The sequence below is a fragment of the Cariama cristata genome, unplaced genomic scaffold, assembly GCF_000690535.1.
Source record: "Cariama cristata isolate BGI_N322 unplaced genomic scaffold, ASM69053v1 scaffold45317, whole genome shotgun sequence".
Taxonomy (NCBI): Eukaryota; Metazoa; Chordata; class Aves; order Cariamiformes; family Cariamidae; genus Cariama; species Cariama cristata.
This window is the reverse complement of record NW_009628048.1, coordinates 1-18,590: the sequence shown is the minus strand read 5'-3', so window position 1 is coordinate 18,590 and position 18,590 is coordinate 1. Positions and strand designations below refer to the sequence as shown.

The 18,590-nt window shown below is 40.5% G+C and overlaps 1 protein-coding gene across 1 annotated transcript; it reads right to left on the bottom strand.

The window, feature by feature from the left end:
- Positions 1-1,399: 1,399 nt before the first annotated feature.
- LOC104165087 (WASH complex subunit FAM21-like) lies at positions 1,400-18,230 on the bottom strand (the record flags this gene model as incomplete). The annotated part of the gene is made up of 15 exons (XM_009704630.1): positions 1,400-1,504; positions 2,011-2,103; positions 3,582-3,715; positions 4,314-4,472; positions 7,393-7,465; positions 9,675-9,787; positions 10,159-10,227; positions 11,412-11,490; positions 12,039-12,131; positions 13,449-13,496; positions 14,307-14,365; positions 14,769-14,862; positions 15,537-15,710; positions 16,388-16,453; positions 18,066-18,230. Coding segments are annotated over 15 exons (1,524 nt in total), but the record flags the coding sequence as incomplete, so codon positions are not given.
- Between the last annotated feature and the right edge of the window lie 360 nt (positions 18,231-18,590).

Here is an 18,590-nt window from a genome sequence, read left to right as displayed (position 1 = left end):
AGTCTCCTTCTCTGGAGATAGTCAAAACCTGCCTGGACGCAGTCCTGTGCAACTTGCTGTAGGTGAACCTGCTTTGGTAGGGGGGGTTGGACTAGATGATCTCCAGAGGTCCCTTCCAACCCTTATGATTCTGTGATTCTCAGATAAGTAGGACAGAGAAATGGTGTTTTGTGAACCCTTTTTGAAGACAATTGCAAGTGTGATAGAGTATTCTGGTACATAGAATTCTACACACACAGCATTTGATAGACCAGAAACTTGTAAGCACACAGCTTGGTTTTGGCCTACAGATTCTTCATTGTAAGGTTTGACTAGCAGCCAAAACCCACCACACAGCAATTCTGTTGCACAGCAGCTAAGACAATGGGGCACTGTTTCTGCTTCTACATAATGAAATAGAGAATGAACCCTGCTCTGAAAGGACAGCCAATAGGTGAGCTGAACCACTACCACTGGGCAAGAGCCAAGACTTTTCACCTGAAGACACTCAAACAGATTGTTATAAAGGCATCAGAATATACAGAAGTGTATGTTGACTTCACCATCTAACACTTACTCATCCTTTTCTCCACTCAATGTAAACTTCAGTTGCACAACATAATCTTCATGGCAGATATCAGAGACCTTATCACATTACAAAATGTTTCATTATCCTGACAGTTGCTTCTAAACAGCATCTGTTCAGAGAAGTGAGCTGGAAGCAGCCCTCTCTTGAACAGGAAGCTTTTATCTTGAGTTTGCAGAAGTCCCCTGCCTTACAGCTCTCAGCAGGCCTCCTATTTGCCTCAGGTTAAGACTACGGGGTAAGTTAACTCACCAAGAAGGTAACAGGCCCAGAGTTGAAAGCTCTTTAGAGGTTGTGTTGGAGGGAGAAGAGGGTAAAAAAGATAGGAAAAGCACACACTAATTCAATTTTGTTAAGTTTCTTGCACAAACTGTGCTCTGATCTCAGTTTCTACACTAGCAGCCAGAATTCTTACACACTGAAAAGTGAGAAAAATGGAATTCACCAGCCATGACACAAGAGAAGCAAGAAATCATCCATGTGGCTAGGTATCATGGGCCAGGATAACACAGCTTCTGGAAGCTCATATCCATTCTATTGCTCAGTTCTCTAGTCCTATCAATCAGAGGGATAATGTCCTTCATGTTTAGGTTCAGAGATGATATACACTGACTACAAAATACTAAAAAGACACCAAGAACTCGCAAGAGTCTCTGCTACCATTATCCTCCATAATGCTGTCCACAGGCTCAGAACCGCTATACAACACAAGATCAATTCAGTGCCCTAATTTAGTGCTTAGTGTTGTAAACTTCTGAATATTTCCTGCTGCATTTGCAATAGGCTGTGCAGGGGGGTTCCCATACACAGGCAGTATCAGGAAGTGGTACTTACCTCTTCATCATCATCAAACAAGGAGAGCGGAGCTTTTGTCATGGACTTGCTGGTGGGGAGAGATGTAGATTTGGACTTCACAGTTTTACTTGAAGAAAACAAGTCCTGTGCAAAATAAATGAACATCACTTTGCAAAGCAATGCTATACGTTTAAGAACTCTAAATGGGACATTAATGTTTTTCCTTTTTAAAAAAGTGTTTAGTGTTGGAAAGATTGTCTTACTCAAATGTACCAATCACCTGCAACTCCATGGGGATTTCCCTCAGCTTTGCAGATGAATTGCTAGCTAGAAGCCGAGGACATGAGATTAAACATATACAGTCTTTCATGATTCTTGCTCTTGATTTGCTGATCTTTCCCCTCTTCAGGCTTTCAATTTATGCCTGTGCATACCACACAAGTTTAAGCCTCTGAAGACAGGGATAATGTTCTCAGAGATTTTACTCTTGGAGCAAGAAAGAACTTTCAGAATGGCTGGGAGGAGATGCACGGATGTCAAGAGTTGCCAATCCTACAGATAAATAAGGAGTCCCCAGATACAAGTGGGCTGAAGTCAGGGTGACTCAGATCCCAAGGACTTCTGTAGGGATTTATTAAAGAGATACTCACTTCAGAATCCTCCTCATCAGAGAAGAGGCCCCTCTGTTTTCTTGGAGGTGTTTCAGATAAAGGCTTGAAGTCCTCACCTAAAGGTGGTTGACTCTTTAGGACACATAAAGACACTGCATCAGCACCCATTTAGATTTAGTAAGGGCAGGCACATCATATGACCCTTTTTAAGAGGCATGATGCTGGCGGCATCCCAGCAGTTGAAGGGACAGAACACAAGCTTGTCACCCATGGGCTGAAGTCCAAAACTCATGTACTGAGTGAGTTCCTCACATGCAGTCAGAGCTATACACGAGTGATTTGCAAGTCTTATCACAGGCCTCCCCTACCATCACCATTCTTTTCAGCAGAAAAATGTATGCAGGAACTCACGCCAGGTCCCCTTGTGAGTTAAACAAAATGGTTTCTTTTAATAAGCTGTGTTTCATAAAGGAAGAGGGCAGTCTGTGCCAGCCATCATTTCCTGCATTAGTACAGCACAGCCCCAGCCTGCCATCAGCTATATGGCCATTAAACTCAGAATTATTCCAGACCCAAGCACTACTGTCAGCAAACCTGGAGCATAAAACAGCCCTCACTTCCTGACAGAGCAGAAGTGAGGCTGCTGAATCAGTTTTCATCCTCTCCTCCAGGAAACTCAAGTGCTATGAGATCAGAGCAACAGCATTGGATGACCTCCCACCACCACTCCCACTCCATTGACCTGGATACTCTTGCACTGCACCAGAAACAGAAGCTGCCTTTGGCCCTTGTGCTCAGGTGCTTCTCATAAGGCAATACAGAGAAAGTCCTGCAGCAATTTGCATTAGACATCCCCAGCATTGTACACTTCTCAGTCCAGAGGGGAGAAGAGTTACTGTAGCTTATTATGTTCAAATACTCCTTGGACAGCAAATATGTATAAAATGAATATATACAACCTCTGCCATAGAAACAAAGAGCATTACTACTTTTCTCAAGAGACTGCTCTGAAGATGAAAGTGGTGTGGGCATTAGGAAGCTCTCATAACTCTGTATATGTGTCCTTAGGACAGCATTTAGAGCTTTCTATAACTTGAGAGTTTTCAGCTGAAAACCAGCTTTTTACACACTCCAAGTATTGTATATGCTTAGGTAAAACTGCGACATCCACCTTCCTCTCCCACAGCATATACAAGCAATGGGTTACCAGTTAAGTTGCTATCAGCAGTTGGTATAAGTGTAGACACAGTGTCTGCAGCACAGAACTGTGACACCGAAGGTTAAGTCAGGCTGGTTTCATCTCAGCCATGAACTTCATAAACCGTTTTTTATTATCAGAGGCTTCTCATTTTGCTGTCACTTCAATCCTGCCTTAATAAGATTCTTCAAATCACTGCCCACACAAAAGAAACACCAAATAAACCCAAAGTTTGAAAGGCAAAAGGCATTTAAGGACCCCTGAAGCACTCAGGTCATGGGACACCCTACAAACCTAGTTCTGTTTCAAAAATATGGCACTTCCATAGTGTTGTACATGGGGAGACTACTTCAGCTGCAGCAGTAACTTTTTCCTAAAACCTTAGCCACGTGATCCATTTATATGCGATTACCTTTTTTTCCATAACTGCCTCCCTATGGCTTTCTGTTTCTTTAGTTGTGCCAGAAACCACAGGAGGAATGGCAGGTTTTTCGTGGAATAAGTCACTTTCTTCATCATCATCAAATAGGTCAGTTGTGGACTTGACTGCATTAAGCGACAAAACAAACAGGGATTGATGAGAACAGAACAGACACTACCGAAAAAGAGAAGATACCAGAGTCTGAAAAGATACCATGCTCTCTTTTTAAAGATGACCAACATCAGGAGTCTTTAAGAGAAAAAGCTAGACAAGCTCTCAAAGTGAAACACCACTTACCTGAGAGCACTGGCGACAGTGAGTGCAGTCAACAAGCACTGGGGTAGAGAGTCAGTTGGCACCTCTAAAGGCAGTGTTTTGTATTGGCTTGGCACCTCTAAAGGCCTAGAGCCTGCCAATAGGGAGTGTTGGGCGCAGGGACCCAAGGCTGTGTGAATAAAGTCTGTACCATTTCCCTGATTCAAGTCTAGATACTGCCCTAACAGTAGAAGGAGCATCCTAAGACAGCATGTACAAATAAACCAGTCCCACACCACTCTGAGGAAAAGAAATGCCAATAACAAACAAAAAACCCCACCAAACCCAAAAAACTCAAGCAGAAGTAGCAGTGATACAGGTTTGAATTTTGTAACTCATTGGTTCCTATCAGTTTCAATTTTGATGATCTTTAATGTTTAATCTTCCACTGCACATTTATAGAGGTACCTGGATCTGGAGGCTTTTTAGTTGCTCCCACAAAGAAGTCATCATCATCATCAAACAGAACAACTTTCCCAGGGTGTTTCGGAGTTTTATCTGTGCTCTGTGCTGCAGACTTCTTGTCTTTTTCCACAATTACAGTGGAACTAAACACATCACTTCCTCCTGCAGGTCAGATGTGGGGAGAAGTAAAAAAATAAAAAAACAAACCAACAAACAAAACACAAAACCACATAGAGATCACCGTCAGAGTTACCAAAAAGCTGAACTTGTGCCATAGTAAGTGGACTCAGGCAGAGCTTCCATCACAGCAATTTTTAATTCGCTCCTGCAACAACGCTACATCAAAAGCATTAGCTAGAAACTTCCTGATAAAGCCAAGTTACAGAGAGATGGCCCCTCACTCTCACTGCAATCACTTCTTCCTTAAACATGCTCATCTACCCTAGGACAGCAGCCAGGTTCCTTGTTAAAGCTAGACGACCCACCAGTCTCACACTGTTGCCCCTATGGACTTTCCAAACCAGAATCCTACTTTACTAACTAGCAAGTCAGACCACCATGGATAAATAAAAGTAGTAAGGTGTCTTAGGAGAGGGAAGGACAGGTGACTGAGTTCTCCCAAGGAGCTGCACTTGTCATACAAGACCACTAGCAGTATGAGGCTGAGTTTGGTCCCAAGATTCCTGCATACTTCAGATATGGCATTGATCAGCTGGTAACCTGTTAACAACTGTTTCTTCTGCATCTGGTGTGGAAACGCCCAGCTTCAGTGATACGTGCATGTCAACAGATTGTCTGAAAACACTTTTAGCATTTTTGGTAAAAACTGGCAGCCTGGCTCTAAGCCTGTCTTTTTGCTTCTTATGTAGACATGCTTGGAAACAGGGCAGAGAGGGGAAGAGACTTTAATTGAAAATTTGGCAAAAAGTAGAACAACTTTGGTTAAAAGTCAGTGGACTGCATGAATTTTGACCAACACAGCAGCAATTTATTACAAAAAAAGTGTATCAGGCAATTAGAAAGTGACACAGGATTGACAGGAATACAGCCACAAAGTTTGATTAATTATTAAACATTCTTAAGTTCCTAAACAAACTGTTCACTGGGAATGTGTTCATCAAGCAATTTTCAATAGCAAAGGAACCTCAATTTTGTTTTTTCTCCAGTGACTTTAGCCTGTCTACCAAGGAACAGTGACTGAATAATTGAAGACTTCCAGTAAATGCTACATATAACTTAATTCCTGATGAACTAGAACAGGACACTTAGAATGATGGGAAATTCACTGCTTATGCAACAGTACCTCCAAGAAAAAGCAAAGGATAAAGAAAACCTCAATCTGCTGTTTTAAACTTTGCTACCAAGTCTTATAATTATGTAGAATGACCATTGCTGATGTATATCTTTGATTCTGGAGTAAAAAGGCTGTATTTGTATATGTCCTACTCTAAAAATCATACGGACTGAGAGCGCAGTTAACTGAAACCATAGTCTTAAAATAGGCCTTTCTTAATAAAGGGCCAAACTTAATTTTAAGGTAACTCAATCAGGTAAAGACCCTACACAGAGACAGAAATCTAAGTCAGTTGATTCAAAGAGACTGATGATATATGTTTCTTTTCATTGCTCAGCTTGAAGTCTCATATGGAACAGGGACCTTAGTACAATTCTTTTTTTTTTTTTTTGCTCCGATTTACAGATTTAGTCATTCCCCATGTATGCAGATCCTCCTAATCAAAACTCGAGAAACAAGACTGATCTTACTTACTCATGCCACAAAAATATAGGAACTTGATGTTTAAACTGTTCTTCTGCTAGCCCAAAGGAATATGATCAAATCTGAAAGATCAAAATGCGCTTCCTTCTCAGCATACAGAGGGAAGGTTTGACTGCATGCACTGCAGACTTAAGCTGCACAATATCTGTTAAAGTTAACACACATCCTTAAAAGTTCATAGCGCAACACTGGAAGCTGACAGCTGCTAATATCTGCCATCAATGATACCTACCTCCAGAGCTCCTATGGAATCTTGATCATCCATAAAGCATGCTGCAGTTTGGGCTTAGCATGGCAGAAGCACCTGTATTTGTCATGAAGCAGATCAAGCAATGCAGTGCTGCTGTATTTGGAGAATTTTCTTCTTTAAAACCTCCCCGGTAGGTTTTAAAGAAAAGAGCATTTTGTGCATGAAGCAATTTGCCATTGAATGAATCATACCTGGGAACAGAGATACTGCACCTGCAGGAACTTTCTTTAAGGACTTTGTAGAGGATGCTGAAATCATAGGAATTACAATACAAATGGATGCACTTGTTTTATGCTGTCAAAGCCTTCAGAACTCTATCATAGAAATAGGAATCTGAGGAGTCTTCTAACCTTCCTTTTTTTTTCCCTCAACAGCTCAGAAGTCTTTAGACATTCTCCTTGAATTATTTTTTTTTTGCAGATACATATGACAGCCTAGTATTTTTCCTCCATTAAAATTCCACAAAACAGCTTTACTAAACTGAAGCTTACAAATATGAAAGCTTACATTTACACATACCATTATTTACAAGAGTTCATACTGACACACTCAAAACCACTTCAATACAATACATTTAAAACAAAATGGCTTAGTCTCCCAACACATACCGAAAATTCATCAAATACAGTACTTCAGTAAAAGCTGCTGCAGTACAGAATGTGTGCTCAGACTCTTTAAGGGTCTACATAAGCAGCTAATGGAAAACTCAGATGTGCTTTAAACTGCAAGAAGAAATCTTTACTCCATTCAAATCCACAACTGGATCCTGCAAAGTACTGTTCAGCAGCAGGAACCCAGTGCATGCAGAGAGCTCTGCCAACATCAGTAAGGACATCCTTTCTGCTCCAGGAGAGTAGAGGGGTGTGTATAAGAGATTATAGTGAACAAACACATTTAAAATTCAAGGAAAACACAGCTGTTCTCTATTGGAGGAGAAGACACTTGCCAACAATTGCTACTCCAGACTTTCTAGTTTGGAAACAAAACAGTCTAGCTACTAGCAGTGATAAATCACAGCACAGACAGGACTACAGGAGGCAACAATTGGTTCTTACCTTCACTTACTGGGACTCGTTCCTCTCTCTCTTTTGATTCTTCTCCTCTTGGTGCTTCAGCAAAAAGATCACTCTGCAGATTAAAATGCAAGGGCGGTAAATGGTGAATTTGTTTTTTGTACGAAAAGACAGCTGCTGATTTTTCTATGTAGAATATCCACTTCTAAGCCAAGACAGAAGAAGTAACCACCACTCCCTTCTCAAAAGGTTGTCTGCACATACAGACTTAAACCTAGGTACTCAAGTGTTAACTTGAATGCATACATTCAGAGGAGTAGCTTCCTGTCTTCTAAAATTTAATTTACACTGATTATCAGTCTGTTTACTGCAGAGAAGGAATGATCTTTGTACGGGCTTACACTAATTAATCTACAGCTGATTACACTTTTCTAAGCTTTCCTACTCAAGATTATACAGTAAGATTTGAAGGAAGAATTCAGGTCAGGACAAGCATAAAAATACTCCCAAATTTCACATGGTTAAGGGTAATTATTTATATTGTTGCTAAGGAGACGCTAAGACACCTGTATGGTGCTGAGATACACATTATAGCTCAAATGCATTGCAGGACACTCCCACAGAAGTCCTTGTGTACAAGTTGCAGTTGCCCTGTGCCAATCCTCCCTGAGAGTCACACCCTAGATTTCCAGGAAACCTCCAGATCTTGTGAGTACTGACCACTTAATTCCTTGAAAGCCTCCCTGTTACAGAAAGTCGGGTATTAGAGGTTATCTATCCGGAGATTCAAAATGCATGGTCTTTGTATAAAGCTTTGTGGAAAGAAGGCAGCAATACTTAGGAAAGAGTAGGGAAGCGCGGGGCTGTGGCAGGAATGTCAGTGATTAATTGCACATTTGTCAGTTACTATTTGCCTGTTGACCTACTATGACTGCCTTCTGGTACAGTAAGACCTCCTCCATTGCACAAGGTAAGTGAAAGTAAGTTGCCCTTCCTAGATGATTAACTTTCAAATAACAGAAAACCAAGAACAACTGTATGCAGGCAGGCAACAATCACACACAAATCTGCTTGGCTGTCCTGTGTTTACAGGATGAAGAAAGTAGTCTTGGCAATAAGTAACCAAGAGGCTCTAATGATAGCTTCATCTGAATTTGCACCGACACATAGCTGGCTTGCACTATCAGATTAGCTGTTGGCTGCCACTTAAAAAGAAAGCACACTAGCATTTTTTCAATAAAGGCTGCATTCGAGTGGAAAGCATTGCATAGAACTATCATCTTCCCTTCACAAAATGCCCCTGCTTGGTGCTTGTTGGCTATATTTTGGTAGATAGGCATGGTGAGATTGAGGCCAGCTGTATATGAGGCCTCCTTCCAAATTTCAGTCTAATAGCCTCCTTGATTCCAAGGAACACCTGACTTTTGTTCTAGTTGCAACAAGGAACACAACATCCCACAAAGACAACAGTTTGGTTAGTATTCTGGACTAACCTTGACTGTTACCAATATCAGCTGCATGGTAAAATCAGAGACAATCATTTGTTTTACACAGCTGTACTATCAGATTCTTAAATGTTAAATATCCCTGACACAGGATTTCTATCCCCTTTCACATGCACAAACAATGCTAAAATAAGGTCAGAAATGCTCTTTTTGCCATTCCTTCATCAAGTCAGCTCTAGATACATAGCACAAGAGTAAGCTTAAGGTCAATTTTTCCTGCCAACACAGGCAACCCAGAAATTGTGTAACAACTAGATGAAAGAACATAGCATAATTGCAATAGGGAACTTTTAACAGCACAGAGACAGAGAAACGCAAGAGCATCACTGTCCGGATATGGTATGTGAAATAAAGTGGGAAGGGCACTATGTTCTCTTTCCCCTCAGACTTCTCCAACATTCAGGGAGAAAGAGAGAATGACAGAATTCAGTATCCTCACAGGCATTTTAATAGAAATCTGCTGTTTTAAAATAAACAAACTGTATGGCATTTGGTTTACCCCCACAGATAAGAGGGAGGTGCTGAGTAAGCTCTGCTGGAATTAGAACCTGTCTAACGTAATGCTAGAACCACACTTGCATCTCTCCTCAGCACCACTGCAGAAGAGAGGGCTTTGTGCCAAGGGAAACATAAGTACCTCATTCATGTAGCTCTGTTTCTCCCCTGGAAAGCTATACTGTTCCACTACACTTGAATATTACTGAGCAACAAAATGCTGTTTCCCCTCCCTGCCTTCCAGAGGTGAGAAATTGTGGAGACCTTTTGTTTTGTTTTTAAAAGGGGGACACACTCAATTTCTATCCTCTCCAGCATTCTCACCTCTTCATCATCAAAGAGACCTGTTCCACCACTGAAGAGGCCACCCCTAGAACCAAATGGTGTGAAGTCTTCATCAGTCAGCTTAGGAGGCTTGAAGATGTCATCATCTTCATCTAGAAAGCACAAGAGCCAAGAGCTGTGGTGGGAGTGACCAAGTTTCAGGAAAGGGAATTAAAGAGACAACTACAATAAAAACTGGTTTGATTACATCTCTTCTGTCTTATAAACATGACATATACAGAGAAGCTGCTGTAGACAGATTGGGTTGTATGTGGTTGCTCCAGAAGACATTTAAGGAGGAACTCTCACTAAGCCTGTTTCTAGCCTTGCTTTACATGCACATCACAACCTAGATTTGTCTACACACTCACCTTGAAGGATGCTTACTGATATCCCACCCAGTTTCTAGAGTAGATGCCACAATTCCCTAAGAGGTGTCTTAAAATTAGCCCACAATTCAAAAACAAGAGAGATGATATCCTACCATCCGATGGAACTCTAATTTCCTTCTTCTCTTTCAGGGTTTTCTTTGTTTTGGTCTCTGATGACAGGGCTTTAAGAAGAAAATTTCGAAGTGAAAATAAAATAGTGCACCTTTACTTGTGATCAATCTATGGTAAAAAGAATCTAAAAAAATAACCTAACCAAGCTGACCTATATGTTTTCATATGAATCAGCCTACTGAAGCAATTCTATGAAGTATTTCTAAAATTAGCACTTAAAATTCTAACAGCATCATTCTGTCAGGGACTATGGGTTCAACACAGTTGCCCACACACAGACTAGTGTCTCCTGAGGTGCCAAAGAGCAACACAGCATTCCAGATGGTACAGATAACACACAGAACTTTTGAGCATCTCAAACGGCTGCACACATATTATACCTTATCTGGCCCTACCATCACAAGGTTATTGCAATGAACAGAAGATTTCCTTGTAACTGAACAAGGTTTTATACCGGTAGGTTTTATACTCTGATATCCACAGACCTAGTTTGATTGTTTGAACCGTGCAAGAACACATACACACGCTGTTTTTGACTGTTCATGCTCTCAAAATTACAGGTCAAAAGCAGGCTCACAAACACTTGCCAACTCAACTTCAGTCAGCTATCTTCAGCTGCTGCTTTGCTGCAAGACTAACTACTTGAGAGGTCTCTCCCTTTGAAAGTGACATAAAAGTAAATGCAGTAGTCCAAAATATCACGGAAAACAGTAGCAAGGAAAAGTTCCTCAAAATGCAGTGTATTTAAGCCACAAAGAGGAAGAAACAAACAACCCACAGCACATGAAAGCACCAATATACTGCTTGAGGGGTTTTCCACTGTAGAGCTCACGGAAAGACTACAGTGACCAGTGGCTTCCACATATTTACTTGAAACTGGGGGAAGTACATGTGGTCAAACATGCAGTTTTGCACACAGAGGGAGAATCAGATCAAAGAGAAAACCTTTCCAATACTATGTGTGCTTGGGGAGTGACCTATCTTACCTGAAAGCAATGTGTTTTCCACTATAACACTCAGTGATTTCCAATTCAATCCTATAAGTCATGGCCAAAAAGTTTCTCAGAATACAAAACAGTGTCTTTAATTCCTCTTGTTGGATTTTCACCTAATACATAATCAAATAACAGATCTGTGTAACTTCTCATATTGTTACACAGAATCTCCTGTCCAACTCTTTCATGAGTCCCCCACTATCTCATAAGCACTTATCAAAACTAAAGCGTTAACTTACAAGAATGCTCTTCGTCCTGTTTGACTGGTACTTCTCCTTTGATTCGGGCTGCCAGCTCATCTGCAAATGATGTTGGCCTCTTCTTTTTCTAAGGAAGAAGGACAAATAACAGCATATTCCTTATATACAATTTGGCTACCAACTTCATGCAATTGCAATTCTAAATATTGTATTCTGCAGCCTCGCTTGTACAATATCCTGTCTAGACTTTGACTGAAGCCCTCAGAAGAGGCAATACAGCTTTTAATTAAGAAAGCAATTAAGAGATTACGTGTGCATCAAGAGGAAAAAAGGCCATTTCAAGTCCCTTATGATCACATAATTTTTAATGTCATCCCGTTTTGGGAGCAAGAGAAGCAAGCAGCATTTACCATACACAAATGCAACAAGTAATTTCTCAATGACTTTTAAAGACAGCTTTGATGTGAGCTTAGAGTGCAGCAGTCCCCTAGTTTAAAGGGGTAAAGCCTGAACAATCGTGTTGAAAGACCATTCAGGATTTTTACAGGCCCTCCCCTACAGGATCCTATCCCAGGTAACTGAGAACCACCATTATAATTCCTCTAAGGACAGATTTTTCATGAAGGAAGTCAAATCTCTGCCTCCAGGGATGCAACAATTACTTACAGGCCTTGTGCTTTCATCTAACTCTCCGTCCTCATCTTCCTCTTTTTCGGAGTCGAAGAGATCACAGCCATCATAATCATCTTCATCACTTATCTGTGCTGTCCTCTAAAAAATAAAAAAAACCAGGGTTCTTCTGAAGTTAGCATACAAACAAGCACAAAACTATACTGCTTACATAAAATATTCAAAGCAAACTTACTGAAAGGATGGAAACATTCAGCCTGTTTGGGGCACTTCAGAGCTTTTGAGAGGTATGGAAGGAGTACCTTTCGCACCAAGCAAGTTGCTGCATTCTCTAGTACACCCCTGAGCTGTGTCACTGAACATTTCTGGACCAGAGACACAACTGAGGATAAGAAAGCTCTCCTCACAAGGAGCATACCACTACTATACACAAGCCTGAACTGCTTTGGCTGCGCTGCTTCCCTTAGTTTACAAACTCCTCTCCCATGAAGACCTAGTGTTTAGCCTTAACTCAGGAACATTATGATCAGCTAGTAAAAAATCATATTATCTTGAGCTATTCCTAAGGTGGATAGCAGAATGACAACCAACACACGCCCACATCTTGGCTTCAGTCATGTCAATAAGAAAAAGAGGATGAAAAAGATGAAGTGAATTGTGAGGTGGGGGCCAGCATGTACAAGGGCCCAGGAGTGAACAAACAACCCAAAGATACTCACTCATCTTAAAATGTATCAGGTATACAAAGCTACATTATGATGGTCAATACAGCTTAATGTAACACGTGAGTACTTTTGCAACATTGTTTTATTAATACACAGATTAAAAAGGGTCACTTTTTTAAACCTTCTTTCGGGACTAAATAATTTCAGATTGAGTATCCCCACATAAAAATCTTTTGCACATCCTACTACCACCTACTATCAATGACTAAAGTCAGGCTTGAATTTTTCAATCTAAACATTTTTTTTCCCTTTTCATCCATTATCCAAATGGATATACTTTTCAAACATTTAATACTGTTCACATCTTTGATTTCACGTCATACCCAAACTGCACTGTTCCTTACATGCTGCACAGCAAGTTTAGAATTTCAATTATAGACCCAATAATCGCACACAAGCCTAGCTCTCCTGAGGTAGATTCTTTGAACTCTCATGGCTCCAAAGTAATTCCTGAGGAAAACACAAATCAGGCAATGCCATCTCACATACACTTCGCATCTAACAATGGCTTGCAAACATGTATTTAAGACCAACCCATGTTCAATTTCACAACACAGTGCCATATGGGCAGAACAACCTTTCCATACAAAGTTATACAAATTAGGCTTAATCAAAGTTTTTAATAATTAATTGTCTAGAGCTCTGATCTCCTCTTTCTTGCAACCTCACTGTGTCACAAGTGGAAAGTCTTTCAAGTATGTATCAGTGCATATAACCGTACCGTCTTTTGGTCGTCTTCACTAGGGTTTCCAAATTCGTCATCTGATTCCTGGAACATAGGAGACCCAAAGACAAGTATCACACATTATTTTGTCCAGCAGTTAAGGGAGAGGGCTCAGAAACTCTGGACTTGCTTAGGTTTGGACATTCAGATGTCCTCACCGTGACCTGACCAAGGAATTATTTCCCTATGGCTGACCATCTTTATAAACAGAGTTCACTAGAAAGTCATTAATTTAGCAAAGACAGCAAGCTCCATCTGAGAGTGCATTTGAGTAACTCAAAAAGGATTTAACTTTACTTAATTAAAGACACCAAAAGCAAATTCCTCAGGAAAAGGGGAGTGCTTCCAAGCACAGTAACAAAGCAGAGACATCCTAGCCAAGGCAGATAAAACATATCAGAAACTGATAGTCCAATGCAGCAGACATATGAGGCAAAGCCTGGAGGTGCATTAGTGACACCTATTTAACTGTTAAACTTGCTCCTGTTAGCCTCCATCCTATTCTTTGTAACTGTAACTTGCAACATATTTGCTCTCCATAAATGCAATTTATGAATCTGATTTGCTTCACAAAGTGAAATTAGGCTGGAATAAAACACTTCAGTTTGAAGTATTCCACTATAATAGCAGTTAGAGCCAATACTACTTTATCGCTCCTCTGAAAAGCCGCAGAAGAAACTACTGCATAAGAATAACGAAAAGCACATTTACCACAACCAACATAGGGAACAGACATTGTGCAATATTATCTTGAGATCCCACATGAAAAAGCAAGGTATCTAATGGCCTCACACACAACCAAGGACTCATGAATGCTTGTGCAAAGTAGCTGGTACTCTGTCATTTGTCACTTACATTTTCATCCTTCTCTTCACTGTCAATTACACTTCCACGATCACTATCTACTGATCCTTCTATTTTAAATGAAAACAGAAAAGTTAAGATCAGACTTGACATCTGTACACAAAGAAATATGGTCACCAGATATATCGACAGCAATGTTAAAGGCTTTGTGAAGAGAACTAAAAGTCAGGTGGAAGAGAGAGTGGTTTGGAAGAGCTTTGAAGGCTGCTGAAATTTTAGCACTTCGTGTTTCTAATACACCAAGCACAAGTTACTGAGAAATCACTGGTTTGCATACCAGAAAAGTGGTTGTAACAGCACGATGCATATTTTTTTCCTCAGTTAATAACAGTATGCATCTAAACACGCAAAAATAGTATGCAGTATAACCCAAACTGTGAGTTAAAACAGACCAAAGTCTCAGATTAGGAACTAATTAGTTGCACAGGAATAAGAGGTCATGCCAGCACATACCTTCACTAGAGAGATCTCCAAGACCAACATCATCTTGTTCCATGAACTGTTGAGAGCCAATCAAGTAAGGTAAAGGTCTGTCAATATAGAGATCCTGGAAAGAGACAACAACAGGTCTTTCTGACATCTAGGAACAGCTCTACCTTGCTGACAAAGTCAGAAGTCTTACATCCCTTGTTTTAATTCAAGGAAGATACAAGCTTGTTCAAAGAGAATCCCACCAGACACATGCTTCAAGTCAGCATGCAACCGAGTGGGCCAGCTGAGGTTTATTCCTTTTTAACACTGTCAAAGAAGGGGATTACTTCTATTTGTGTGGTCCTAACTTGTTTTCTAGGTGTCATGTAACAGAAGAATATCCTTGCAAAGACTTGCAGGCATCAGTCTTATCCCAAATCCTGCACCTAGGATTCTTAATTACTGGGATAGTAAAAACCACCTATGAAGGTATGGTTTGTACCTAAAAAACATGAAATTTAAAGGTCTCACTCCACCCAGAATTGATGCTTCCCTTTCCAAATTCACTGACATTAAACTAACTCCCTTTAGGGTGCCATACCTTAATGCTAACCCAACTGCAAGACAAGGAGGCTACACAAGGAATAGCTCAGGAAGGAGCACTTCTCCTTCAGATGTAGTCAGCAAATCCTCTTTTTAGGTAACAAATATCAATTTTATACAAATGCAATGATACTGCTGACAGAGGCAAAAAGTAAGTCCAACAAAGCCAAATACAAACCCATGCTCCCAGCAAAAACAGGTCTCTACCTTTGGCTCAAGTATCAGTTCCACCCTTTCGTTACTTTCTTCCTCTTCCGAGTCAGAGTTGCCTGCTTTGATGTCTAGCTGTTCAAATGCACTGTCCAGAACTTGCAACCCATAATTCACCGCTTCTTGGATTTTAGGAATCAGATCAGCTTCTTTCTGTTCCCGTGTCTTTTCCTTTAGTAACAGAAACAATACATCCTCATTGCATTTTACTCAAGAGTCAATCTCACTGCAATACACACACAGATTTAACTTCAAATTAGTACAATGAAAGCTTTTTCACTATATGTAAAAGACTGACCTTCAGAACCTTTTTTGCTTGACTTAGTTCATCTTTATCACTCCCAGAAACTGAGATGTTCTAAACATCCACACCAATACAGTAATATCTTATTTGTGCTCCTAGCCCACTAAAGGAATATTTATGGTATAACACACCTAGACTGTAAGACAGACAAAAAGCTCTCTGAGTTTTTATCCCTGGGAATTGCAGTCAGATTCTGCTTCCCCAATTCACTACCTCTGAACCCAGTAAGAAGGTCCAAGGTCTCAGTTCTCTTGCTGAAAAAACATGCATAGCCTTTTGAAAATTGATGCATAAGTCTTGTCTACTGGACACAGTATTGAGATTTGGGAGGCCCTAACAGATTATCAGACACTGCAGTACCCTCCAATATTACTGTTAACTTTTGTGTTTGAATGACACACACTATCCAACAGAGAGACTTCAAGGGGAAAGGAAACAAATTGATTTGTAAGCTGTAAATGTCTGCAAAATAAGTTTGAAAATGAGAAGGCAGACAACAGTTGCAAACGTACTGCCAGCATTCAAGGCAGTTTAAGTTAACTACCTGCTCTGTTTTGTCTCCAATATCAGCTTTAGGAATAGGCTCTTCCACTTCTTCATCATATACTCTCTAAAAAGTCAAGCAAAATTAATTCAAGTAAGAACAACATATTGCTGCAGGGGCTAAACCACAGGCACCACCAACAAAATAAAATATACTGTTACCATGTAATTAATTACACATTAATTCATCACACATTAAAAAAAAGCAGCCATGGATGATACCAAGCATCTTCATAGCCTCCTTCATGCATTGAAGTCATCATCCTGAAGTTACCGTCAGGCAGCCTCTCAACCCAACTGAGGTAGTTCAAGACTGCAAATGTCACTGCACTGGCAGAAGACGAGTTGATCATTTAATCGTGTTCACAGATCGACCTGAATATGTTAAAAGCAGAACTGTTTTAACCCCCCTAACATAAAGCTATTCTAGAAACCTATTCAAAGTCAAACCTAAGTTTACTTATAGGCTGTCTATTTTCCTTTTGATTTCTATCATTTAGCAGCTTGCTTTCTTTAGCATTTACCCTTCTCCTGCACTTACAGAGAAGGTTCACATCCTCCCTCAGCCTTCAGTTTGTTCTGATGATCCCTTCCATTCAGCTCTTTTAGCACTCTTTTGTAGGATCAGCTACAAGGAGACATAGGGGAATAAAAAGTCTCCCTTGAACCTGCAAACCTAAATCCAAATCTCAAACACAGGTGCAGTTATCCCCTGAGACGAGACAGATCTCTCACATTAACTAGAGAACTAGAAATGAGGACCTATTTCTGTGCACTTAAATTTGGGAGCAAACAGCTTCAAGCACTCACAATTTAAGATGTTTGGTACAAACTGTTCTCAGCAGAATCATTATGCTGAACAGCAAAGGTAGACCAAAAAAAGACATTGCAGCTCTGAAAAAAACCCACCGTCACCACCAAAAAGCCCCACAACAGAAATCCAGATTTCCATCATCTTGTCTTCTGCCAGTATCTTTCCAATAATAACATCATGGCTTCAGATGAGCTTGAGAACAATGCTGATCAAAACAAAACACCCAATAAAACTCACAGTGCTGAAAAACCCTCCACAAATCTGGATGACTATTAAAGCTCTATATCTTAATTATACACATGCTTCTAGTGATACAATGTTGTAACAAGCTTTCAAGTCTAGCTTTTACCATCCTAAAATAGAAATATTCATAAACCAACAAATATGCTCATCATGACCAGATGTAACAGACAACTGCCTGCAGTCCAACACCTTTAATACCAACTGCTTTTAACATAAAATACCACCACTGGGCAAATTTACAGCATTGTATAACATTCCTCATATTTAGGCAGCCAAGTGCAGCCAAATGCTACTTTCATGCTACCTGTAAAGATACACCCAGATATCCCAGAGATCTCAACTCTTATTCATAGTCCTAAAACCAGAACTCTGATGTCCATGTCACATATAAGCAAAGAAGGAAGGTATCTCAGAAGAGGAAAAAGGGAACCTGCCAATATTGGATAACACATCACTCACGAAGGAATTAGGACACCCATTAACAGAAAGTGATTAAAAGCAACTTAACCTCTAAATTAACATCAGACTTGCCAAAAAAGTCAAATTACTTCTCCACATTACAGTAAAGGACGACACTAATGTTTGAAGTACAAAGCTTGATACCGTACAACAATATACTCACATTCTCTATGAACTGTGTATTAGACAACATAAGAAAGTCATTGAAGACATTATGAAGGCGACAGTCTGTGGCTTTTGTTTCACTAATCAATCCATCTACTTGCTTTTTGATTTCATGAGTCCTGGAAATGGTTTGCTGTGAGAACTCTTGTAGAAAACGCAGAAGCTGTTTACAACAGAGGAAAGCAATAGTCAGCATCCAACTCCTTTTTCTTTTGGTATCATTTATGACACAGGCGGAGTTGATCATACACTCCAACTGAACATCAAAATAAACACAGTTTAGAATAAAGCACCCCCACGCGTGCCCAGGACCAAGTCTCCTCCTGCTCTGTTTCCACTTCATTCTGCGTTTCCTTCCGGGTCAACTCCTTATTTTAGTTTTCTCGCCCAGACCGGAGGATTAAAGCAACGGGAGAGCTGCCGACTGGCGGGCCCTGACAGGGGCTGTCCCCCCCGCGTTCATCCCGGCAGGCTCCCGGAGGGCTGCAACCACTGCGCCCTGCCCGAGGCGGGCTGGCCGACC